The following is a 26,547-nucleotide window of genomic DNA, read 5'->3' as shown; positions in this document are numbered from 1 at the left end:
ACAAGGAGTATGGAAGAGTATGGTGTGTCGGGGTGCAAAGGAGGGATGAGAAGGGCAGAAATATAAAAAATTTTGAGTTCCTAGTTTCAAAATATGAAGTTGTGAGACATGAAATGAAGGAACTAAGCAGTGGTCTATGCTTAGTTAAGAAGTTTAGACTTTAAGCTGGTTGGTTAACCATTAGAAGGTTTTAAACAGGGAAGTCATGGGCTTGTTTAGCTTAGGGTTTCAAGTGGTTGCTGTAGTGATGGCTTTGAGAAAGATAGAGTTCAGAAGACATAGACTGAATTTGTAGGCTATTATTGTGGTATTTCAAGAGATAGATAATTTGAGCCTGAACAAGGGCACTGCTAGTAGGGACAAGAAAGAAAGTAAAGAAATGTTTAACAGGAAAACTTGCAGATGGACAGAAAAAGAGGATGAAGGAAGGAGAAAAGCTTGGGTAACTGGATGGATATTAAACAGTATAGATGATGTTTCAAAAAATATATAACAAAATGCTAAATGTTTAGAATAGATTGAAATACTGTAGAACATCTAAACTACCTCTCTGTTGACTCTCTTCATTTGGGAAGAGTTTTATTATATAAATCATTTAAAAATATTCATGTCTCCTATTTTTGAAGGATGATAAAAAACAAACTATGTAGGATATGAGGCCAAAGAATATATATTTTTTACAGGATCTCTCTCTGTCTCATCTCAAAATAAGAAATAATAGAGTCCATTATAAGAAACAAATATAGCACTGAAAATAAGTGACTTATGAGCATGGTGGCATTAATTAGTTATTGTCAAACCTAGGATACTTTTAAGAGTGACAGTTGAAGGGAGTGGGCAAAATAATGAAAATTATAAGTTTTTAAATTTATAATTTAAAAATTATAAATTTATCAAACAAGTTATTTTTATTATATTTGTCTATATTAGTGTTTAAAAACCTATTTTCAAAAATAAAATTTTATTAATAATAATATTTTATTAGAAATAAAAACAACATAAGATAAGAAATGAATCTAGATATGACACCAACACATCATCAAATAGAACTGTCTCTGCCAAATAGGGGTATGGTCGGTCACCTTACTTATGAAGCTAGAAATAGATTTTATGTGCTAACTCCTGCAGAAATAGTTTCGTTGTCTCCCCTTGTTGTTACTTCATTTCTCCTAGGGGTCCAGCAGTGAATGCACATATGGTTCATGTCTACATGTGGGCTCACACTGAGGTTGTTATGTGAACTATGGTTTCTGTGTCTCCATTGCAATTCTAGCATTGTGTTCTCCATCATTGACATAGGAAAAGGTACCGGCTGGCTCTGACTGTGGCAGAACATTCTGCTGGTTAGGAAAGTGACAAGATAGGAACATACACAGGGGATGTGTTAGATACATTTTGCAATTTGGACAGATCCATCTTAGGAGAAGAGCTCATCAAGCACCAGGTGGGGAATGATTGTGTTTAAAAATGTTGGATTTGGGATCCTCATAACTGATCACTTTTTTAACATTAAATATATATCTATATATATATATATATATATATATATATATTTATGGCTAGACTGATAGAGCCAAGGATAGCACTTTTGGCTTCTGGTTCTTTGGGACAAGCTGGAATCTATTTCTCACTAACTCACATCTTTTCTTAGTTATTTTATTTACCCTTCACAAATAGTTATTGCAGAGAAGAAAAACTTCCTATGTCCTTTTAGTATTTGGTATCTTCCTATTTCTTGTATCAAATCATTAGAACAAATACTTCAGAATCAGAAAAATTGCCTTAAACCTTAGGCATATTAATATCCACCAAGTGTCAAATTACTCAAATCACCCTTTCTGGTTGGGAAGACGTGTGGCTTTTGAGATAGTATTATAGTCAGGGTTGAATGAGATGTCCAGGTAAAGCCCCTGTATAGTGTTTGACAAATAGTAGGTGGCCAATTAATAGCAACTAGAATTATTAAGGAAGAATTTACAGGTTTCATGTCTGTAGGGACAGCTTTGGAGAAAACTGTCACATAGTCTCCTTCGTCCTCCATTTCAGTTTCTATCCCACTCCTTCCCCTGCAACCCTTCACCATCTCTTATTATACCATTACACCCTCATTGTACCTTTATACTCCCTCCTTTTCCTACATTAGCATATTTTGTTCTTAATTTATCTTCCTCATCTTCTTCCAGACCTTCCAGTCTTACGATCTATTCTTTTGTTGCCTGCTATATCTAACCTTAAATAGGTTCTGTTAATGTAATTTATGCCAAAATATTAAAGACTAAAATCATTTTAATACGCTAGTCTTACCAGCACATATGTTTGTTTTAGTGAAGGTATCAACATCATAACCTAAGAGCAAAATTTAACTTGGAGGCATCAGTAATAGGGAAGGAAGATATATTTTTAAGGAGAGAAAATAATAATAAAAATGTACAGCTAACATTTATTGGGTGCCAACTCTATCTTGTACTGTGCTTTATATACCTTGCATCATGTAACCCTCACGACTAATAAATTATGTACCATCACTGCTATTTTTATGGTGAGAAAAATACAGCTTGGAAAGGTAAAGCAAATTGCCAGAGGTTATATATACCTAGTAAGTGGAGAAAACAGGTTTGGGACTCAAGTCCAACCGAGTTACCATCATCTCTATTGTGCAATCATTTATAGGCTAAATTTTCATCAAGGCAGGTATCTATATCTCTTCTTATCATCATTTGCCAGAACCTAGCACAGTGTCTGGCACATAGTAAACAATCAGTTCATAGTTGATGCATGAATTAATGAATAGATATTTATTCTGCTATAACCCTCTATCCATTTACCTCTCTGGTGTAACCTGTTTCTTGGAAGCCATGCCTTGGCCAGTATTTCAAAATTCTAAACTGCCAATAGTCCTGCGTATACTGTTCTGCCCCCTGACTTCATGCCTCCAGCCTCCTGTCTTCTCTACTTGCAATTCCCCATTTCCTGCGAAGTCTCTGGGCTAACTCCCACTTAACCCTGTAACACAGAGCTAAGAAGTGATCTTTCTCCATGAGGCTTTCTAGGTCTCTGACATCTCTTCCTGTCCTCTCCCTCACTGTCTCGTTTCTTCTTCACACCTCAGCTCAACCCAGTCAAGGTTCTTTCCATGTCTATCTCTTCCATTAGACCATGGTGTTTTTGAAGATAGATATCTGACATATTTTTGTATCCTTTTTTGGACCTGACATATTTTGCATCTGACATATTTTTTTATGTGCTTCTGACCTAGCCTAGTTCATTCTAAGGTACATTTTTTTTTCATATTTTAACAGCTGTGAAATTGGGATACATTTTCCAGTTAATGATGTCTTAAAATTATAATTGAGAGTGTTTTTTCTGACTTAGTGATACAAAAGGAACAGTTGATTGCATCTTATAATCAAGGGCATCTTAGATTTCATGTAATACAATAATAGATATTGAATAAATGTTATATGAAAGAGTGAATCAATAAATAACAATTACAGCACTTCTCAAATTACTTTATCATTCCTACTTATAACCTACCTGTACTGCTTCATAGATAATGTTGCAGGACTGCAATTGAGCACTATTCCTTATATATATGCTGGGCTTTGCTAGTAAAACTAAATCAGATAAACTAGTTGGAATTATTTTTAATTATTTTTTTCTGGACTAATGTGATCTGTTCCCTTTGCCTGTATTCTAGGTGAAATTGATCTTCAAATTCTCTCCAAAGTGCAGGCTCAATACCCAGGAGTTCCTATCAAAAATGAAGTTGTGGAACCAAGTGCTGAACAAATTGCCAAGTACAAAGGTACCTGTAACTCCTCGTGCTATATGTCAAATTCTGTCCCAAAAGGCTTATCATCCCAAATTTATCCCTTTAATTATTAACAGTATCATTACTGTGGTATATTCTTTGTAAGCTTATTGGGAAAACCTAATTAATTTGTTTTCTTGGCAGGGATAACTAAACACCTCATAATATGAACAGTAAATAATTAAACCCCGTTTTTCACTGACTCTCCATCCATTCACTGGTCATGAACTATTATTTTTGATGTTTATTCTCAGATACAGAGTTATTAATTCATTCAGGAATGTTTAATCAGAATCCCAGTCCTCAAAGAGCTTATGTTTAATGGATTATATTAGAAATCTGAAAACTTTTTCTGAAAAAGGCCAAAAAGGTAGTAAATGTTTTAAACTTAGAAGACTGCAGAATCTCTGTCACAAAAAATCAGCTCTGCTACAGTAGCAAAAAGACCAGTCACAGGCAATACATAAACTAATGACTGTTGGTTTATTCCAATAAAACTTTATAAACACTAAAGTTTGAATTTGATATTCTTTTTGCATATAACAAAATAGTATTCTTTTGATTCTGTTCAGTCATTTAAAAGTGTAATAGCATTAGATATGAAAGACAGAGGCATAAAGACAAAAAATAGAATAGTATATGATTTTTGCTTGCAGTTCATTTAAAATAGGCAGAGGGCCAGATATGGCCCAGGGGCCAGGATTGCTGACTCCTGTTACAAAATCATATCACCTGTTTTACACCAGTTTTTCATTGATAAAATCCACCACTTAATTCCCCATTAATACTGAGATAATGTATGTTTGATCAGGGCTCTCATAATTATTTCTTATTGACTCTTTCTTTAATCTCTAAATTGATTTAATACTAGAAAAAAATCAGGATGAACTCTCTGGTCTTCCAGAGCTGGAGAAAAAAAGAAAAATGTCTTTTATGTTTGTTATGTATATAACACTGATTGCATTAAAATTCTAAATGGAAATGGGTTCTACATTTGCAATTAAAATTGATGGTGTGTCACCTCTTTTCTGTATTTTAGAGTTTGTAGCCAAGTCTTCAAACCTGGAAAACATAAAGTTTGCTTGGCATAGAGAGACATCATCTGAATATCAAAATAGAATAATGGAGAAAAAGGAACTTCAGAAGTGGGACTTTATTCATATGATTCAGGTAAGAAATATTTATGGTTATATACTCTCAGAAAGATTTTTTCAGTAATGTGTATGAAGAGTGCTTAATATTCTAACTTTAGAAAGAAAAATGAGAATCTGATTTCTGATTTTATAAGCAAGAATATTCAAATTGAGGGTATAGATGTTAATAATACTATGAAATTCTCTATAACATTCAAAAAGCCAGTTTTCTCTACTCAAAATACTTCCAGAGTTATTGATTTTTTTCCCATAGGACTGAAACTTTATAGATAGATTTGAGGACAGTAGAATGTAATAACATATCCTACCACAGTTCTCCAGTAGCTCTAATGATCTGAATAGACCAATGTCTCAGAGTTTTCCAAATCCTCTTGCTTTTGCTTTCTGTTGATGACCTGGCAAGTGTGCATGTGACAAAAGGGACAGGGTAGATGATTCCGGATTAATACAGTTTTATTAATATTAGTTAGTCATTCAGTAGGAATTTATTTCCATGGTCCAGCACTGATAGTGTATTTCTTGGAAAGGAGGTGACTATTCAGTAGATGGTATGGGGACATATTTCCACCGATATTTCTGGATAGCATATGGGTGTCTAGGCATCCATTAGAAGATGTGTGCATTCTAGAAATACCACAATTAACAAGTTATTTCTTATTTTCTATAGTCCACAAGTACAGTTACCCGAAAGGAATAAACTTAAAGAAATCAAAGGAAGATATGATTTCAAGATTGGCATATTCAGGCAATCCCACATCTCTGCTCTCTTAGCTGACAAAATCCTTTACCTATAAGGGAGTGCCAAGCAAGTCTGTGATATTCCTCAATTAGGTTTGCTTCCCACCTCCTCACACAACTATTTCATAACCCCCTCTCTCTCCTTACACCTCCCGTAGCCCTTTTCCCACCATTCATTCCCAAATCATGGCCTTTACTTAATCCTGTATAGGGAAAGGAGAAGCCATCAGATGGAAACTCATCTTTCTTCACCCTCCAAATTTACAAACATAGTTGCAACTGCACCTATCATATCTTTCTTTCATATTATTACAAGAGCCTTTCTTTTTTTTTTTTATCAAAAGCTAGTCCCTCCAGTTGTGTTCTGGATCCATTCTTTGCCTGGTATGAAATTTTGCAGCTTCAAAGATCATTCTCTCAAAGCTCCCATGTTTGGTTTTTCTTACAACAACTCTGTGTCCTCTGCATTATGACTCTACTCCTCTCTTACTCTCTGTCTACTCTGCATTTTCCTGTGCTGTATCTGTCTCTTCATTGTTCCTTATAGCCCTAACCCTCTCACAACATTTTCAATTTAACATTCACAGTCAGCTACAGAGAATCTCAGTGTCTATTAGATCAAATTTCAGAGTATGAAATTTGGCCCACCAACTACTTTGGCCCACTTCTGCTTTTTTTCACCAGGTCATGTCATAGATTGTTAACCATCTTATGGATTAGCTGAATCTAGGCACCTATCTAAGTATGGTCTCTGTGGTGAACAGCATGGAATAACATAATACTAAATAGTGCTGCTGAGGCAGCATTGGCCATGTGCAAGTCCATTTCCTTTAATTTATTTGTGAGAGAAGCCATAGATTAAGTTGGTTTTGTTTTCTGCAATAAATTCTATCATGGGAATCTACACAGAATACTGAATTCTTGTCCAAGGGAGACAGAGATGAGATATTAGAAATGAATGTCTATGGAGGTAGATTCTAAGAATACACGCCTCAGGTAGTTTTCCACTGCCAGTGTTAGGTATAAAGACCTCTCCCTGTACTTCACCAGAGATTGTCCAGAAATATTAAAAATGGGTAGACTGACTCTTAGTACCTTGTGACCAAGCATGTAACTTCATGCTTTACCTGGTCCTTTCCTAGAGAGTCTATCACATTTTCTGGGATTTAAGAAAAGCATCTGAGCTTGTGGTGAAGCTAGAACAAAGGGCTTAATTTTACAGCAGCATTCCATGAAATGGAGTCTGTGTTTATGGTGCCAGCACCATTTTCTCCCAGAAGAACTGCAATTCACAAAATATAAAGTAAGCATAGAATCATTGCCTCCATGTGGAGTGGAGACTTAGTGTCTCTGGCTGTAGATGTCTGTGTTATTAAAGCCAGAAAGAGTAAATTTAAAACTATTTGGCTCTAGTTGAGCAAATAACATAGTTTCCCTTTCTTCAATTTTTTTCTCACATTATTATTCTATCTCTCCATACCACATCTTTAATTTTTAAACTAAAACTTGCTTCTTAAGTATTTTGTTCAATAAAATCTACTCATGAGTATCTAGTTCAAGCACACAAAGATATGGACAGAGAAAAGTGTCTCATTTCCTTTTTCCTTTATTTCTAGATGCTGTATTATGTAAAAGACATCCCAGCAACCCTGAAATTCTTCCACAGTTGTTTAGCTACCAATGCTAAGATTCTTATTATTCTTGTATCAGGTAAGTTATTTTCATCCAGCCTTAATTTTAAAACAGCAAAAGTAAATATATGTATGGATGCATGTGCTTGAAGTCTGTATTAGGCAAGTTCTTCACAACAGCCCCAAGTCTAGAGAGCTCAGTGAAATTAAATCTCTATTCATTTCTTTCTCATTTCAGTAGAAATGTTATTGCTATCTATATATAAATTCTTTTTTTATGTAACATAGAGCAAATACAGCAGTTAGTAATTTTTAATGAGACTAAAAATATTAAATATTTGTTTACCTCCTTTTTTCCCCTTGAATGTTTCTTTCCCCTCAGTGAAATTTATAAGGAAAGAGAGAAAGAAAGTTTTAAATGTTTGGGATGCTATCATATTTGGCTAATTTGCATTTCTAAAGCCATTATCAATATTATTTGTTATAGGTTTTCTCAAATAACTATTAAAAACAGTTCACTTGTTTTGTTTTATGTTGTTTTACTTTCCCAAGAAGACAGTTGATCCTCTCATGTTGCTTACAGACATATAAGTACCACATAGAGAGCACAAGTAAACACTAGCAAATGAAATATTGACCTTGTTGAATTCATTAATTCTTAACTTCTTTTATTCTTCACTTTTTAGGGACTATCCATGCAGGTGCAGGCAGGTTGATTGTAGATATAAAACAGTTTATATCTTCTTAAACTTATACAAGACCCCGTACTCAAAAAACCATATGCCACACAATTCATTTGGCCTTAAATATGAAGAATAACTTTAAAGATAACAAACATGGTGGTTATTCTTAATCCTGGGTTTGAACTCATGTGCAAATTTGGCAAATGAGAGCTTCTGTAAACAATCTCTTCTCCAAGGGAACATTTTGATATACTATTTTTATCTCTGGTTAGTTAAAAATACTCATTTAAGTGGAAGAGTTCTATCTTCCCATTTAGAAGTGCTTATGGAAACTGGATGCTTCCTGCTAATCTCCCTTTAAAATGGGACACTTAGGTAAAGCACTTTGTTGTGCACTTAGGAATGCAAAAGTGAACTTAGTTATCATCATTGAAGGCACTCTATTTTTGATAATCTGTATCAACAATACAGAAAAAGTATTGCAGATAGAAACAGCAATCTACCCAGAAGTTATATGTTTTATTTTAGAACATATAGAATATCCATAGAAATCTACTCTTACTTATATTTGGTTTATTCTTAAATATTTTCAGATGCTAAATACTTAACTGTCAAAAGGCAGCTTTCTATGAGTAAATATCTACCAACAAGTAAAAGCCAACCTAAGGTTTAGAAAGTGTCATGAACAGTCTATAAGCAATTGAGAATAAACTAAATGCCCTTATAGATACAGGATTTTGCTGGCTATATCACAAATAAGTTAATACAATCCATGGTTTATTGGCATCAAGAAATGTGCAAACCAAAACAGGCCCAGTGGAAAGTATGATAGTACTTGAAAGCAAGAATGCTGAGGCACTTCCAAGTGTGAACTTGGTCTATGAATCTAAGTTTACTCAAGGGCTATTTCTGGATAATACCTACATTATATTGCATCTATGCATGTGTGTGATCCATATGTACAATGTATATCTATTTTCATTGGGAAAAATCAAAGAAAGTAAAGGGTTAAAATCAGTTAGCTTTTTAATATTAAAAGTATTTAGAGTCAAATACTATTCAATCAGTGTGGTTTGATAGTGAAAATATTTTACTAACTTTTTCAGTATGCAGTTCCTAATTCTTCATTACTGCACACAGCATGGCAGACAGGTATCCCAAAGAGGAAAACATTGTTAATAGATACTGTTCCTAGATATAAGCATGCAACAAATAACAGTTGTTGAATTAGTAAAGGGACTCTCATTACTTCCTTTCTTTACCATAACACTTCTTTCTTCGAAGATTTTATATAACTATGGAAGAAATATCATACACATTTCTTCTTAAATAACCACTTAGCAAAAGGAAAAAATAGATTTATGTATTTTATTTTGGAGTTTCCACTTCTCTCTTAAGGCTAAAAGTTATAGTGTTCTATTTACCAGAAGAGTTGTTAAGTACAGAAATTTATTATTTATGAGTAAAAACTTTAAAACACAAACTACCTTGTTCAATATAGTTTCCTTTGCAGTTAAAGAAAATATTCTACCATTCAGGTAAATAAAATTGTCTTCAACTTAGTGTAACCTGAATGGCTCCAGATTCCCCAGTCTATGAGCTCGTACTTAACTCTTAAACATGCAGAGTAAATAACAGAAGCCTTCATCCCAAGTAAGTTGGTAGTCTATTACTTGGTCTGTGACTCCTGAGGAGACCTGGGGGTCATTCTTCTGATGGTTGCCAGGCACTGTTTACTCCAAACTGCTGCTCCCAGCTCAATTTTTTGATTTCTTATGGCCAAACCTTGAATGTGCTGCAGCTATCTTCTTTGATCCTGTTCTGCTTTACCCCAAATATGGACATAGCTCTATTTCTTTCATTTACCAAAGCATCGTTCTTTGATTTTGAGAAATGTTGACATCTATGGAGAGGAAGAACAGCAACATAATTCAGCACCGGTTTCTCACAGCCACTCTTTCTTCAGCTTTTCTCTTGTTCAGTTGGGACCCAGTTCCCTTGCACCTATTTATAACTTCTTTCAGAACTCCGCCATATCCTCTTAGCTCAGTGCTTTTGCAAAGTTACCAACTCCTCACTATCTTCCACCTCTCATTTATTATATAGGACAAACTCCCTTTTGCTCTCTCTTACCTCAAGTAAACCTGTGCACCTATAAATCCTTCTTAATAACAACACTTTTTTGTGAGATAAATTCTATTGCCTCCTCAGTGTTTAGAAGTGGCTGCACTTTCATTTTTTAAAAATAGCAATAATGGCTTCATTGTATCAATAAAGCCAATAGAAATATATGGGTCAGCTTTTAGAAAAATAGTCATGGTCAGTTTTCAACAGTGGAGACAAATTTAATCACAAGAAATGTGCAATCAGATTTGTCTTATATCATTGTCAATCAACACTTACGGGGTTAACCACATTTTTATTAGGCTTTTCTTTTTTTCATTGTCACTTCACATCCTTATCTGCCAGACTATTCTGTGGATATTGAATAAGTTTAAGAAAGGTCTCCAGGTCATTTGAGGTGCCCAATCAACTTCCCTCCTCACCCCTGTATGAAAACCATTTCCTAAATAGCCCTCTCAGCCCAAACTGTAATTCTTGAAACCCCATTTTCCATGCTTGTCCAATGAAAACATTCTTTAAACTAAATACTGCCCTAAAACTTGGAACACCTCCTTTAAATGGTTCACATTAGGCCCTGTTTTTATCACGTTTCTTACACACACTTTCTAAATGGAATCTACTTTATAATTACCTAGAAGTGAAGAAACCTGTTTGTGTATTTTCTTTCTTTCAGGCAATATTGTCATTCATAGCTACACTGCAAGGCAGAAAACTGAGTGCCCATTGTAGACAGATTTGGAAAGCCTAAATTAAATTTTGTCATTAAATTAAATTTCTAAGAGCACTCATGTAGCCATTGTCTTATCTAGGCAAATAAAGGTGCTGGATTAACATCTTGCTCTATGTGGTCATCTTAAATATGCCACACAACTAAAACTCCCACCTGTCCATCTCAGTCAGACACTAACCTATTCTGGAATTGACGAGTGATTTCTCTGACTAGACTGAATTACTCAGTTATTTGAGAACTCATTTTTGCAATTTATTAGATTATAAAATAATGAAAATTGGGGTCAGTTTCTAGATTTAATTATGCAGAGCACCTTGCTTGGCTCAGGAGCCATGTCTATTCAGCCTTATTCAAAACAGAATGCACAGGACAGTCATGTAGATTTGGTTCATTCTGCTTTTATTGAGCTCCTGTGGTCAATCACTGGTAGGGTCTGAAGGTTGCAAAGATAGCTTTGCCTTTGCCTTTGCCTTTGAGAGGCTACTAATTAATGTCAGATTCAGACATGTAAACACTTTGAGCAGTGTGCTAAGTTTTCTACTGGAGACACATGGGGCATTTAGGGAGAGTTCCTTGAGAGCAGGAGGCTCTGCCTCATATCACTAGTCCCAGATCTTTGCAAAGCCTTTGGCACCTAGAAGACTCCCAGTAAATGTGATTGAATTGAACTGAATAATTGCTTGTTATTTCCCCCTTATGATATCCAAAATACAACTAGTTCTGAATGTCCTTCCAAACAAAAAAACAAAAACACATGTTTTAGCTAAAACTTATTACATGATGGACATGGAATCAGATAATATAGAAAGTTCTGGAGATTTGAAGATAGCTTTAATAAACAGAAATAAAAGATTCAATAAAGAAGATACATATAACCGTGACTAATGGCTCAGTGGCTTGGGCATTGTCCCACAAACCAAAAGTTCTCCTGTTCCATTCCTGATCAGGACTCATGTCTGAGTTGTGGGCCAGGACCCTGACTGGAGGCATGTAAGAGGCAACTGATCACTTATTTTTTTTTTCCACTTGCACATCGGTGTTTCTCTCCCCCTCTTCCTCCTTCCCTTTTCCTCTCTCTAAAATAAATAAATAAATAAAATTTTTTAAAAAGACACATTCACACACAAAGTACTCACTGAAATAGGTGGATACAAGCAATGAGGGGTAGCCAAGTGGAATTAATTAGGAAAGGAAAAAGAAATTGAAATCAGAATTAAATGATAGCATTTCTGGTCAGCCTTTTAGAATATATGTTGCTTGAGGGAAGAGAGTCTTTTGTCTGTGTTTCTAAGTATCCATTACAGAACTATACCACCTTCAGTAAATATTCACTTAATTATAAGAAGCGGAAGTTCCTAATAATAAAAATAAAAGGTTTATTTGGAAATAAAAAGAACAAAAGGGGTGTATCACACACTAAAATGTGCCTAGTGACATGTTTTTCTGCAAATGTAGTAGCCAGGTATTAGTTGAATGGGTTACTAATTAAAATGCAACCTATGTCGTTAAGGGAGATTAGCCAGAAGGTGATCATTAAAGTTTTCTGTCCTTCCTTCTCCTCACCTAAGGAAGGAGAATAATCATGGTATTCTCTTTAATACAGTGGGAAAAAAAGAATCTGATTTAGATCATGTTGAAAACAAAAGTAACACCATATGTTGTGCCCACCAAAAGCCATTATGATAATGCATCAGTCAGAAAGTGTATAATTGCTCAGCTCAGAACTAGCATCCAAACACAGAACGAGCAAATTTTCTGCCATTAGTGTTCTATTATTTTTTTCTCTGCCAGGTTTAAAAAATGGTGACAAAGGCTCTCAACCATCAAAATATTTATCTTCCTATAAAGTCTTGTTTGTAGGTAAATTGTTATTTGGGAAGGCAATCACTGTATTTGGAATGAAAGATCTTTTAATATATACTCGATACCCTCATTTTTTTCATTGAACTAAGGTTTTATTTTTTTCTGCTTCATTCCAATTCCTAGAACATATTCTGCAGTTATCACTCCCTCTTCTGAAATATAAATGGAACATCAATTATTTAGGCTATTTATTATTTTCTGTATTCTGCCTTGGATAGCCTCTTTTGTTGAGTTAAATCAGGGGACTTTAACCTAGTCCATGAATGATTGCCAGGGGTCTTTGAGCATCCTGTAATTATATGCACAATGATGTGGGTGTGTCTTATTTATGTACTTTACTGGAGAGTCAATTATTTGGATCGTGAAAGAGGTTTGGGAACCAAAAAAGTTTAAGACATCTTCATTTTTTTTATTGTTGATGCTATTATAGATGTCCCCCAGTTTTTCTCCCGTTGTCCCCCTCTACCAATCCCCAACCTGGCCATCGCCATAATGTTGTCTGTGTCCATAGGCTATCCATATATGCATATATAAGGTCTGTCTGGAAAAAGTAGAGCCATTGTTAATATAATGAGAACAGTTTGCATGAAATCAATGTAACCTGGCAGCCAAGGAGAGTGGGCTGGAATGTACATGCATGAACAATGATAACTTCACTGTACTTGTCAATGGGGGCAGTAGATGTATTTGAGTGAGCATGTGTACTGTGTGGCCCTCGCAATCAAAATGAAAGAGTAGAGCAAAGAATCTGTATCAAATTTTGCAGTAAGCTTGAAAATTCCTCTGGAAACTATTATGATAATACAGAAGGCCACAGCTATGGGCAGCTGATGATTGGCAGCTTCATGACTACAATGCACCCACTAATGCATCACATCTCATACAGAGTGTTTTGGTGAAACATCAAATCACCCAGGTGACTCAGCCACCCTAAAACCCAGATCTGGTGCCTTGCAACTTCTGCCTTTTCCCAAAACTAAAATCACCTTTGGAAAGGAAGAGATTTCATGTTATTATTAGTTTATCTACAATTAAAAAAATCATTTGGCAAAAAAAGAAAAGGAAGAGATTTCAGAACATTGATGAGATTCAGGAAAATACAATGGGGAAGCTGATGGTGGTTGAGAGAACTGTGTGAGGTCCCAAGGTGCCTACTCTGAAGGGAACTGAGGTGTCATTTCCTTGTGTACAGTGTTTCTTGTATCTTGCATGTTCTCCAATAAATGTCTCTATTTTTCACCTTACATGGCTGTATACAGTCTGGACGGACCTCATATAACCTTTGGCTAATCTCTTCCAGTCCTCCCAACTCCTTTCCCCTCTGAGATCTGTCAGTCTGTTCTATGTATCCATGTCTCTAGTTTTATTTTGTTCATCAGCTTATTTTGTTCAATAGATTCCATATATGTATGATATCATATGTTCGTCTTTTTTTGACTGGCTTATTTCACTTAGCATAATATTTCTCAGGTCCATCCATGCTGTCACAAAGGGTAAGAGTTCCTTCTTTTCTACAGCCACATAGTATTCCATTGTGTAAATGAAATCTTCACCTTTAATCCTGGAAGTTCATAGAAATACATTCCTTTTTATATTGCTTTGTCCAAGTCCACTTAATTATTTAACACTTCAGCAATGTTTACTATGTGCCAGTCATGGTTCTATATGCCTTATCTTTTTAACTCAATTAATTCTTGCAATAACTATGTAATAGATTCTATTATTATTCCTGTTTTACACTTGATAAAACTGAGGCATGGGTTCAAAAAGCTAGTAAGAGGAAAAACCAGGCTTCATACTTAAGCAATAGGGCTTTAATTACCACTCTTAATTCACTGTACTGACTGTGTATGTAACAGCCTGGAATTATGTGCATGTATTAGAAGGTCTACAAGTCAATATACATTTGTTTTGATTTATTATAATCAGATTTCTTTTTAATTTTTTTATTGTCATTATACAGTTGTCCCAATTTTTGCCCCTTTGCTCTCCTCTGCCTAGCCCTCCCCCTACTTCCACAGTCAATCCCCACACCATTACCCGTGTCCATGGGTCATTCATAAATATTCTTTCTCTAGACCCTTCCCCTTCTTTCCACCATTACTCCCCATTCCCCTCCCGCCTTGTCACTGTCATTCTGTTCCATGTTTCCATACCTCTGGTTCAATTTTGCTCATTAGTTTATTTTATTCATTAGATTCCTCTTATAGGTGAGATCATATGGTATTTGCCTTTCACTGGCTTATTTTACATAGCATAATATTCTCCAGTTTCATTCATGCTATTGCAAAAGGCAGGAGTTCTTTCTTTCTGCTGGGTTGTATTCTATTGTGTAAATGTCACAGTTTTTTTATTACATTCTTATTTTTTTTTAATTTATAAATCATGTTTATTCTATTACACTTGTCTCAATTTTTACCCCTTTACCCCTTCCACCCATCCCACCCACATCCCCGCTCCCACAGTCAACTCCCACTCTGTTGTCCATGTCCATGGGTCATTCACAGATGTTCATTGTTTAGTCTCTTCCCCTTCATTTTGCCATTGTCTTCATTTTCCATCCCCCAGGTCACTTTCAGTCTGCTCCATCTTTCCATGCCTGTCATTTATTTTGTTCATTAGTTTATTTTGTTGAATAAAGTCCACTTATAGGTGAGATCATATGGTATTTGTCTTTCATGAACTGGCTTATTTCACCTAGCTTAATATTCTCCAGTTCGATCAATGTTGTTGCAAAAGGTAGGAGTTGGATCTCTCTCTTCCTTCCTTTCTTTCTTTCCTTTCTTTCTTAAATGCAAATTGATATTATTTATTTTTTAAATGTCAAAGTTAATTATAAAATATTAAAAAAATTTAAAACCATTGTAAAGTCTCAGCAATTAAACCAAAATGATAGCGCAAAAAATAATCAAGTAGATCAATGAAATACAATGAGCATTCTAGAGCCAAATGTATATATCTGTCTAACAATATATGATTAACTTGATATTTCAAATCAATGGGGAAAATTAGGCTTATTCAACAAATATGGTACATAGACCACTATTACTTGAAATAAAACAAATATAGAGCCCTATTTCACACATTATGCATGAAATATTCAGGTGAGTTAAAAATCAATATGTAGAATCTAAGGAGTTTTAGAAGAAACTAGAAGTAATATTTTTCATGACCTGAAGTAAAATATTCAACCCCAGAAGCTATAAAGTAAATATTAACAATATGACTATATTAAACATTTAAGACTATATAGTAATATACATATATTAAAAAAAACTTAAAGGACAAGGAATAGAATAGGAAAGTATTTGCAACACAGTTAAAATATGGTTAATAGGGTTTTTTTTTTTTAGGGAAGAAAGTTCTACAAATATTTTATCAAAAAATGGATAAAGACTACAAAAATGTCATTTAAAGCATTTTTAAAAAATAATAAAAAGAGGTAAGAAATATCCAAAAAACAGGTTTAGTTTCAACAAATAATAAAGGAATAATAAAAATAACATCATTGTCACAATCACATTAATGAGTATTAAAAATATTGGTTATCAAGTATTGGCAACTCTGAAAGGAATTAGAAATTCAAAGAAACTTTTTCTTCATCTTAAAGCAGTCCCTTTAACATATTTCACAGTACTGGTTTGGTGAAGGTATATTCTTTTAGCCTTCTTTTGACTGGAAAACTCCTTATTTTGCCTTCCATTTTAATTGAGAGCCATACTGGGTAGAGCAGTCTTGGTTGCAGGCCTTTGCTTTTCAAGACTTGCAACATTTCTTGCCAGTCCCTTCTGGCTCACAGGGTTTCTGTTGAGAAATCAGCTGCTAGCCCTACTGATACTCCCTTATATGATACCACATCCTTGTCCTTTGCTTCCTTTAGGATTCTGTTTGTCTTTGATATTTGCCGTTTTAATGATGATGTGTCTTGGAGTGGGCCTCATTGAGTTCCTCTTGAAAGGGACCCTTGGTGCTTCCTGGACTTGTGTGACTTTTTCTCTCCTTCAATTAGGGAAGTTTTCCATCATCACTTTTTCAAACAGGTTCTCTATCCCTTCCTTGTCCTCTTCTGCTTTCGGTATCCCTATTATATGGATATCATTATGTTTCAGGTTGTCCTGCATTTTCCTCAATGCCTCTTCATTCTTTTTGAGTCTTGTTTGATTTTCTTGCTCTTTCTGGGAGCTTTTTTCTACTTTGTCTTCCAGCTTGCTGATTCAATCCTTTGCTTCATCGAGCCTGCTTTTTATTCCTTCTACTGTGTTCTTCAATTCAGAAATTGTATTCTTCATTTCCTCTTTCTTCTTGATACTTTCTACGTCCTTTTTCATGATGATATAGTTTGCAGTAAGTTCCTCATAGTTTCCCTGTAGTTTTTGAGAATTCTCTCTGAGCTCACTGAGCTCATTGTGCTTCCTTAGAACTGTTGTTTTGAACTCAGTATCTGATAGTTTACTTGCTTCTATTTCATTGAGTTCTCTTTGTGGGGATTCCTCCTTTCCCTTCGAGTGGGGCATATTTCTTTGTCCTCCCATTATTTGTGAGACTCTTCTCTTTCGCTTCTGATTCTTAAGTTGATCTGTCCTGATTTCCTGACTTCGTGGTGTAGACTTCTATGTTTGGAGAGCGCTGTTTTTACTTTCTAGATCTGCCTCTGATGATGTCAGATCTTGACCCTGTCTGACCTTAGACAGTCTGTTCGAGACTTCCAGTAATCTATTGTCTATGGCTGTCTCCTTCAGCTGTTAATCTAGTCACTGCACTCAGCAGGCCACAGTAGGCAGCTCAGGGCAGGGCGGAGTCCCTCCTGGGGGTGGGGTCATTTAGTCCTCTCACACTGCTGCCCTATGGGGGAAGGGTCTGCACTGGGATCCTGCTGGCTACTCTCTCTGTTCTCTCCCCTAAGCCTCCGTCCACAGTCTCTCCTGAAGTGTCACCAGACTTTTCTGCGTCCCCTTTAGCCAGGGATCTACTCTCTGTGGCTACCACTCTGTACTCAGCAGGTGGCTTAGACAGCACAGGGTGGGGTGCAATTTCACCTGGGGGCGGAGCTATTGGGTCCGTTGACACTGGTACCATTCAGAGGCAGTGGTCTCTGCCTGAGCAAGACGGCTGCTGCCCCATGGGCAATGAGTCAGCATCGGGATCCCGCTGGCTACTCTCTCTGTTTTTCCTCCAAAACCTCCTTCCTCAGTCTTTCCTCAGGGTCTCTAGTTACTCTGCCCGTGCCTTTGCTGGAGACCACGGTAAGTGGCTGCAAATAAAAATGTATGCCTTGGTCCTTTAAACAGTTCTTTGCATCTCTAGCTGCCTATCTCTGGCAGAAAGCAACCTTGCTGCTTTTCGCAGCTGGCAGTTTTCTGTGTACTGTTTGGGCTCTGGGGCTGTGGGCTCAAGATCCCCACTTTTGGTTTAGACTCCGCTCTTCTCAGGGGGATCCAGCTGGCCATTTCAATATCCTTCTGGTGCTGCAACTCATGGGCGCCCTGCCCGCCTTCTCAAGTTTGTATCGCACTCCTTACCAGTTAGATTGCGCTAAAGCCAATTCTTCTATCTCTGAGGTTACAAGGCTCCTCTCTCGGTATTGTTCAGTTGTTTGTTCCAAGTAGTTTCTCACAATTTAGTTGTAATTCCAGGGTTGTCCTGGGAGGAGGTCAGTGTGACTTGTACTTACTCCTCCACCATCTTGAAATCTCCAATATGTCACAGTTTTTTTATCCACTCATTTCCTGATGAGCAAGTGCTGTTTCCACCACATAACCATTCTGAACGGCAATTTGTTTTTTCACAGTCTAAAGATTACAACCAATGGAAATACATTATCAAACTAATTTTATGTAATGTTCATATATTTTGTCAGTACTTATTATACATCTACCATGTGCTTAACATTGTTTAATGATTCACTGAAAGGGTCTCATTTAATACTCTCAGTTGCATTTGAGGTCAGTACGGTTATCCCCATCTTACAGATGATAAAACTGAGATTCTGAAAGACTAAATAGTAAACCTTGAAAAGAAAGGACTTCCAGCCAAGATGGAAGTGTAGGTAGATACCTTTTGCCTCCTCACACAAAGAAAGACAACAACAAATTTACAAACAAAAATTAACCGGAACTGCCAGAAAATCAAAGTGTATGAAAGTCCAGTAACCAAGGAGTTAAAGAACAAACATTCATCAAGACCAATAGGAAGAGCAGAGATGAGCAGCTGGGGCAGAGAGGCTGCTCAGCAAGGCTGTGGCTTGAGGACCGGGTTGTCCCACATTTGCATGCGGATAAACCAAGGGGAACAGCTGGGGAGTGAGACAGACCATGCAATCCAGGGTTCCACTGTGTGAAAAGAAAGCCTCAAAAGCTCTGTAGGTAAAAACATGTAGGGGTTGCAGCAGCAGGAGAAACTTCCAGCCTTGTAGGAGAGTCCGTTGAAGAACCCCACAGGGTCCTAGAATGTACACAAACCCACCCACCTGAGAATCAGCACTAAAAGGGCCCAATTTGCTTGTGGGTAGCAGGGGAAGTGACTGAAAGCCTGCCAAGAGCTGAGCAAATGGCATTGTTCCCTCTTGGACCCCTCCCCCATAGACAGAATCACAGTGCAGTGATCTGGGTGGTCTCACCCTAGGAATACCTAAGGCTCCATCCCTTCCAATGTAAGAGGCACAATGAGACAAAGAAATATGGCCCAAATGAAAGAACAGATTAAAGCTCAAAAATAGAACTAAAAGATGAACAGATAGCCAGCCTATCTAATGCACTGTTCAAAACACTGGTAATCTGGATGCTCACTGAATTGGTTGAGTATGGTCACAAAATGGAGGAAAAAGCAGAGGCTATGCAAAGTGAAATAAAAACATACAGGGGACCAGCAGTAAAGGGAAGGAAACTGAGACTCAAATCAATGCTTTGGAGCAGAAAGAAGAGATAAACATTCAACTAGAAGAAAATGTAAAAACAAGAATTCAAAAAAACAAAAATGAGGAGAGGCATAGGAACCTCTGGGACAACTTTAAATGATTCAACGTCCAAATCATAGGGGTGCCAGAAAAAGAAGAGGAAGTGCAAGAAATAGAAAACTCATTTGAAAAAATAACGAAGGAGAACTTCTCCCATATGGCCAAGGAAATAGAATTCCAGGAGATCTAGGAAACTCAGAGAGTCCCAAAGAAGTTGGACTGAAGAAAGCACATACTAAGGCATATTGTAATTACATTATCCAAGAGTAAAGATAAAGGGAGAATCTTAAAAGCAGCAGGGGAAAAGGAGACAGTTACCTACAAAGAAGTTCCCATAAGACTATCAGCTGATTTCTCCAAAGAAAACTTGCAGGCAAGAAGGGGCTGGAAAGAAGTGTTCTAAGTCATGAAAAACAAGGACCTTCATCCAAGATTACTCCATCCAGCACAGCTATCATTTAGCATGGAAGGGCAGATAAAGTGCTTCCCAGATAGGGTCAAGTTAAAGGAGTTCATCATCACCAAACTCTTACTATATGAAATGTTAAAGGCACATATCTAAGAAAAAGAAGATCAAAAACTATGAAGAGTAAAACAGAGGGGAGGGGGGAAAATGGGGGAAAATGTACAGGGAATAAGCAGCATCAATAGTAGATACAAAATAGGCAGGGGGAGTTTAAGAATAGTATAGGAAATGGAGAAGCCAAAAAACTTATATGTACAACACATGGACTTGAACTAAGGGGGAGGGGAATGCTGGGGTGTGGGGTATTGCAGGGTGGGGGGGAATCAAGGGAAGAAAAAAATGGGACAACTGTAATCAATAAAATATATATTTTTAAAAAAGAGTAATCAGAAGAATAAACATTTCAATTAGCAAGCCTTAAAAAAACCTCATCTCAATTTTGAACTGTCAAAAAAAGAGCCTAAGATATGTCTCTTGCCCCTCAGCTGCTGTCTCTCTTTGCTTCTACATTCCGTTGGGTCTTCAATTAAATACAACAGACATTGCTAAAACATATTCTAAAGTTGAGGGCAAAGTCTATAGAAATCCACCTAGTTATTGGCAGTCCAAGGCAGAATGTAGCAAATGGATAGACATGAGAAGCTACCAGTCTTTAGTTTGAATAAATCATTTTGAGTCCATCAGTCCAGAAAGGTCTACCAGATGAATTCCCATTTCCTGCCACTGTCTCCCTTGTTCACTCAATTCCAATCTCACTGGCTTCCTAGCTAGTTCTTAAACATGCCAAGCATGTTCCTACCTCAAGTCCTTTACAGTTGCTCTTCTCTCTTCCTGGAGTAATCTTCTTTCTGATATAGCTACATGGCTTGTCATGTCTGTGCTCAAATGTCATGTAATAAAAAAGACTTTTTATGACTACCATATATAAAACAGCAACACATCCAACTCTTTGACTCTACTATCCTTTGCTCTGATCTCTTTTTTCATTAACATTAAACACCATCTGATACACGATTATTTGTTTGTTTGTTTATTTATTTATTTAACTGTTTCTCTCCCTATCTCCAAACTCTTCACTCCTTGAATTAAGAAAAAGGATATGTTTTCTTTTTTTCTTTTTTTGAAATTGATTACTGTATCCCAGGTGTATAATGCACTGCCTGGCAGGGTAGGTAAATGAAAGAAAGAATAAATGGAAGCATGAACTTTGTTCTGTCTCACAGGAACCAGTGGCTGGGACAAGCTATGGAAGAAGTACGGATCCCGCTTACCCCGGGATGACCTTTGCTTATACATCACAGCGACTGATCTCACTCAGATGCTGGATAAGTTGGGAATTAAATATGAGTGTTATGACCTTCTGTCCACCATGGACATATCTGACTGTTTTATTGATGACAATGAAAATGGAGACCTGCTTTGGGATTTTTTGACAGAAACCTGCAACTTCAATACAACAGCACCATCTGATCTCAAAGCAGAAATTATGAAAGATCTGCAAGAGCCTGAATTCAGTGTAAAGAAAGATGGAAAGGTTCTTTTTAATAATAATCTGAGTTTCATAGTGGTTGAAGCATAAATACCAATCATGAGAATATATTCAAAAATTATATTTTAAACAATGTTGATCATTTATGTCTGTATTAAAATTACAAATATATATCATAATATAAATAGAACATTTTCTCATATATAAAATCTAGAAAATTACAAGACATTCTTGGACTCTATATACAATCATAAATGATATTGCTGATCTTATCCCATCCATTCTCCAGATGGGAAAAATGAGACAACTAAGTTTAACTGGCTTATTGACAATAAAATTCTTTCAATTTATTGATTGTATTGGAATTTCCTAAAACACAAATAAAGTATGTACTATGGATTCTTTAAATGTTAGTAAAGTATGTGCTTATTAATACTTTGAACACTAAGAAAGTATGTATTTATTGATTTTCCCCTTTGGTAAAGAAATATTTGTCTTTGTACATTCTTTTATTGTAGTTGCTATCTTATTTTTATCGATCACTAAAAGTAGGCACTTTCAGGATATTGTAAAATTAACTCTTTGTTATGTGTTATTTCTTCTCAGCTTGTTTTCTTTTTTAGTCTTGTCTATGATTTTTATAGTGTTTTTTTAATATACTAATGTGTTTCTATTTTATTCTGTCAAATTTAGTTTTTTAAGAAATTTTCTGGGTTCTTGACACATTTCAAAAGGCCTAAAATCCTTTTGAAATATTAACATATTTTATAATAATAATTTTATGGTTTTATATTAAAAACAATCTCTGATATGTTTGAAACTAATATAAGTGTAAAAGAGTGAGATTGAAAACAACTGGTTTTTCTCAAAAAGATAAGCCAGCTACACCAACACAGTTAACTTAAAAAAAAATCCACTGATTTATAATGTACCTCTTATCATTTATTAAATTTTGAGAAAATATTTAATATTTTTTTCATACTCTATACCCCTTTACGTCTCTCTTTGATCTCCTCTAAGAACAAGAGTTATCTTTGGAAAGTAAGATTTCAGGGAATTTTTTAAAATTTATTTGATGTACTTTATTTTTAATAACAAACGTCTATGATTCTTATAAAATAGTACATCTGTTTATATAAGTAAGTAATTTTATAATTAATAAATATATATTTTTAAAGTATATTTTATTGATTATGCTATGACAGTTGTCCCAGTTTTCTTCCACTTTATCCCCCTCTACCCTGTACCCTCTCTCTCCAGCATTTCCCCCTAGTTCATGTCCATGGATCATCCATATAAGTTCTTTGGCTTCTCCATTTCCTACACTATTCTTAACTTCCCCTTGTCTATTTTGTGCCCACTAATTACACTTCTTATTCCCTGTACCTTTTTCCCATTCTCCTCTCTCCCCCTCCCCACTGATAACCCTCCATGTGATCTCCATTTCTGTGATTCTGTTCCTGTTCTAGTTGTTTGCTTAGTGTACTTTTGTTCTTGTTTTGTTTTTGTATTACTTTCAGTTGTTGATAGTTCTAAGTTTGTTACCATTTTACTGCTCCTACTTTTGATCTTCTTTTTCTTAGATAAGTCCCTTTAACTTTTCCTATAATAAGGGTTTGGTGATGAAGAACTCCTTTAACTTGACCTTGTCTGGGAAGCACTTTATCTGCCCTTCCATTCTAAATGATAGCTTTGGATATAAGTTGTTGTCTTTCATGACTAGGAATACTTCTTTTGAGCCCCTTCTTGTCTGTAAGATCTCTTTAGAAAAAACAGCTGACCATTTTACAGGAACTTCTTTGTAGGTTAACTGTTGCCTTTTCTGTTGCTGCTTTTAAGATTTCCTCCTTATCTTTAATCTTGGGTAATTTAATAATGATGTGTCTTGGTGTGTTCCTCCTTTGGTCCAGCTTCTTTGGGACTCTCTGAGCTTACTGGACTTGCATGTCTATTTCCTTTGCCAGATTGGGGAAGTTTTCCTTCATTATTTGTTCAAAGAAGTTTTCAATTTTTTGCTCTTCCTCTCGTCCTTCTAGCACACCAAATATTCAGATGTTAGAACATTTAAAGTTGTCCCAGAGGTTCCTAAGCCTCTCTCACTTTTTTGAATTTCTGTTTTTACATTCTGTTCTGGTTGAATGTGTATGTCTTCCTTTTGTTCCAATTCATTAATTTGAGTCCCAGTTTCCTTCCCTTCGCTGTTGGTTCCCTGTATATTTTTCTTTATTTCATTTGTATATCCTTCACCTTTTCCTCTATTCTGCGACCATATTCAATCATTTCTGTGAGCATCCTGATTACTAGTGTTTTGAACTCTGCATCTGATAGGTTTGCTATCTCCTTGTTGCTTGCTTCTTTTTCTGGAGTTTTAATCTGTTCTTTCATTTGGGCCATATTCCTTTGTCTCAGTGCACCTGTTGCATTGTAAGGGGCAGAGCCTTAGGCATTTACCAGGGCAGGGCAACTCACCTGCATTGTGATGCTGTATGTGGTGGAGGGTTCAGAGAGAACAATGCTGCTTGCTTGACTCTGGCCCTGCTTTCAGTTACTTCCTTCACCCCACAAGTGGACTGTGCCCCTTCAGATGCTGATTCCCAGGTGGACAAGCTTGTGTACATTCTAAGATCCTGTGGGACCCTCCAACAGCCTCTCCTCTGAGATGGAATTTCTCCCATTGTTGCAACCACTACAGGTATTCACAACCAGAGGTTTTGAGTCTTTAGTTTTCTATGCTGCAACCCTGGGTTGCACAGTCTGTCTCACTTCCCAGTTGTTCCTCCCGGCTTATCCACATGCGAATGTGGGATATCCTGGTCCGTTAGCCACCTTGTCACACATCCTCTCTGCCCTAGCTTCCTGCCTCTGCCTCTCTCACCAATCTAGATGAAAGTTTCCTTAACTCCTTGGTTGTTGGACTTTCATACAGTTAAATTTTCTGGAAATTCTGGTGGTTTTTTGTTTTTAAATTGGTTGTTACCCTTCTTTTTGGTTGTGCAAGGAAGCGAAGAACATCTACCTATGCCTCTATCTTGGCCAGAAGCTTCTAAATAAATATATTTTTGAGGTAAGTAAGTAATTATTACTCTATGTTACAAACAAAAAGTGCCCTCATTCTCCAAGTAATGAAGCCTGATACACAGTATTATAGTCCCTCTTTCACATTACAGAGCTACTACTTAGTGCTGCAGTGTAATCACTTTGACTGGAGTGCAGAACCTATTTGCATTAACAAATGAGTAAGCTTTGTTTTTCATAACTGAAACTGGCTTGCATTGCCCTCTTTTCTTAGACAACTTCATTAATGTTTTTTGAATTGTATATTCCAAGAAATGACATGACAGTTATCCAATCAGATTCCTAAATATGAACTCTGAACCATTAATCATATCGATATGTACTATGTATCAATATGTATCAATATGACAGGAAATCCATGAGGCACACATGATTGATGAATATAGACCATGGCCTCCTTGGACAACTTTGCCAAAAGAATGGAAATCAAGATTCTACAGAGCAAATTATGACCTTTTTAAAAAAAGGCAAATGTGCAATACAAAATAAGAATACAACTAACATGCTACTTAAAGAAAGAAAAGAACATTAGTCCATAGATGGATATTTGTAAATACATACAGCCTTTTTCTCATCCCTATGCAGCCATTACTATAAAACATAAAGATGAATAAATTCACACTTGCCTCAATTTAATGTAATGGGGACACTCAAGCCTTTTTTAAAAGAAAATCTCCATGAATACCTACCAGTTGGTGGTAGAAAGGTAAAAGGGATGAAACTATTGGTTTCTGCCTACATTGCATTAGATAGTACAAAGGATTGGGGTAGTCACATATTGCCTTTTCAAGTTTGTTCTTGAGATTCTGGGAAAGAAAAAAAAAGCTTTCAACGTGAATTTGGAACATTGTTGTATATATACAACATTGTGCATCTGCCAGTGTTTAACAAGGTGCCACACATATGGAAGACACTAAATAATGGGTATTCAGTGAATTCTTTACTTCTCAAGCATCTCTTTTACACCTATGTATTTATATTGTTATTGTAAACATAATTCAAGAAACCTAACAAAACTTGCTCTTAGTATTAGTACAAACCTTAACTTACTTTAAGTGGAGCACAATGTTTTAGGGCCTTGGTATTTGCTTATAAAAATTAGCAAACATCTTCACTGAAAACTCTCAATTTGGGCAAAATATTTTAAATTTCTGGTATACATACATAAAAACACATGCAAATATCATAGAGAATACTAGGTCTTAAGTCTGTAAAATTGCACAGACCCAAGGGAATATTTGATATATTTTAAATGTGTATTAATAATAGCTTACTCAAAATATTTTGCCATTTTAAGATCATATTTATGTATGTTTACCCTGTAAGAATATTATTTCTAAGAAAACAAGGACTTTTTTCTAAGCCTCTCAGGGGAATAAATGTATGAAAGAGTGTGTTGGATAAAGAGGTCGAACCAGACTTCCCAGGTTTGAATCTTAGTTCTGTTAATTCACTAAGAGATCTCAGGAAATTTATTTTCTCTCTATTCTCACATTTCTTTATCTTCAAAATGAAGATATTCATAGTAACCTACCTCAGAGGATGATTGTGAGGATTCAGGGGTTAATTACATAAATATTCTCATAGAGTAGCAGCAGGCTCATAGGATATTTCAAAAATATTAACTATGATTATTATTAATTGCTCATCAAGATTCAATATAAAATTCAGAGCAGATAAAAAATAAAATTAAGAAATATTATAACTGAGGCCAGAGAGCTGGTATCTAGAGAAGCCAAACTAGTTCCTGACCTTGACATTTCTAGTTAAAGGTATATGGCCGCTCTGTGCCTATTAGAGGCTGGGCTGGTGCTTCTCAAAACTCGAGGTG

The 26,547-nt window shown here is 36.0% G+C and overlaps 1 protein-coding gene across 1 annotated transcript in view; it reads left to right on the top strand.

Annotated features, from left to right (window-relative positions):
• HNMT (histamine N-methyltransferase) overlaps positions 1-22,172 on the top strand; it is a 38,152-nt gene extending 15,980 nt beyond the window's left edge. Inside the window, exons 3-6 of the mRNA XM_054562784.1 lie at positions 3,698-3,805; positions 4,851-4,981; positions 7,320-7,413; positions 21,376-22,172. Coding sequence (XP_054418759.1) covers positions 3,698-3,805; positions 4,851-4,981; positions 7,320-7,413; positions 21,376-21,731 — 689 coding nt within the window. The 3' untranslated portion in view covers positions 21,732-22,172. The remainder of the gene's footprint in view (positions 1-3,697; positions 3,806-4,850; positions 4,982-7,319; positions 7,414-21,375) is intronic.
• The last annotated feature ends 4,375 nt before the right edge of the window (positions 22,173-26,547 follow it).

Source organism: Pteronotus mesoamericanus, unplaced genomic scaffold, assembly GCF_021234165.1.
Source record: "Pteronotus mesoamericanus isolate MK-2021 breed Mesoamerican mustached bat unplaced genomic scaffold, CSHL_Meso_final scaffold_651, whole genome shotgun sequence".
NCBI lineage: Eukaryota > Metazoa > Chordata > Mammalia > Chiroptera > Mormoopidae > Pteronotus > Pteronotus mesoamericanus.
The sequence above is the reverse complement of the archived record's forward strand: the minus strand, read 5'-3'. Positions and strand labels throughout refer to the sequence as shown.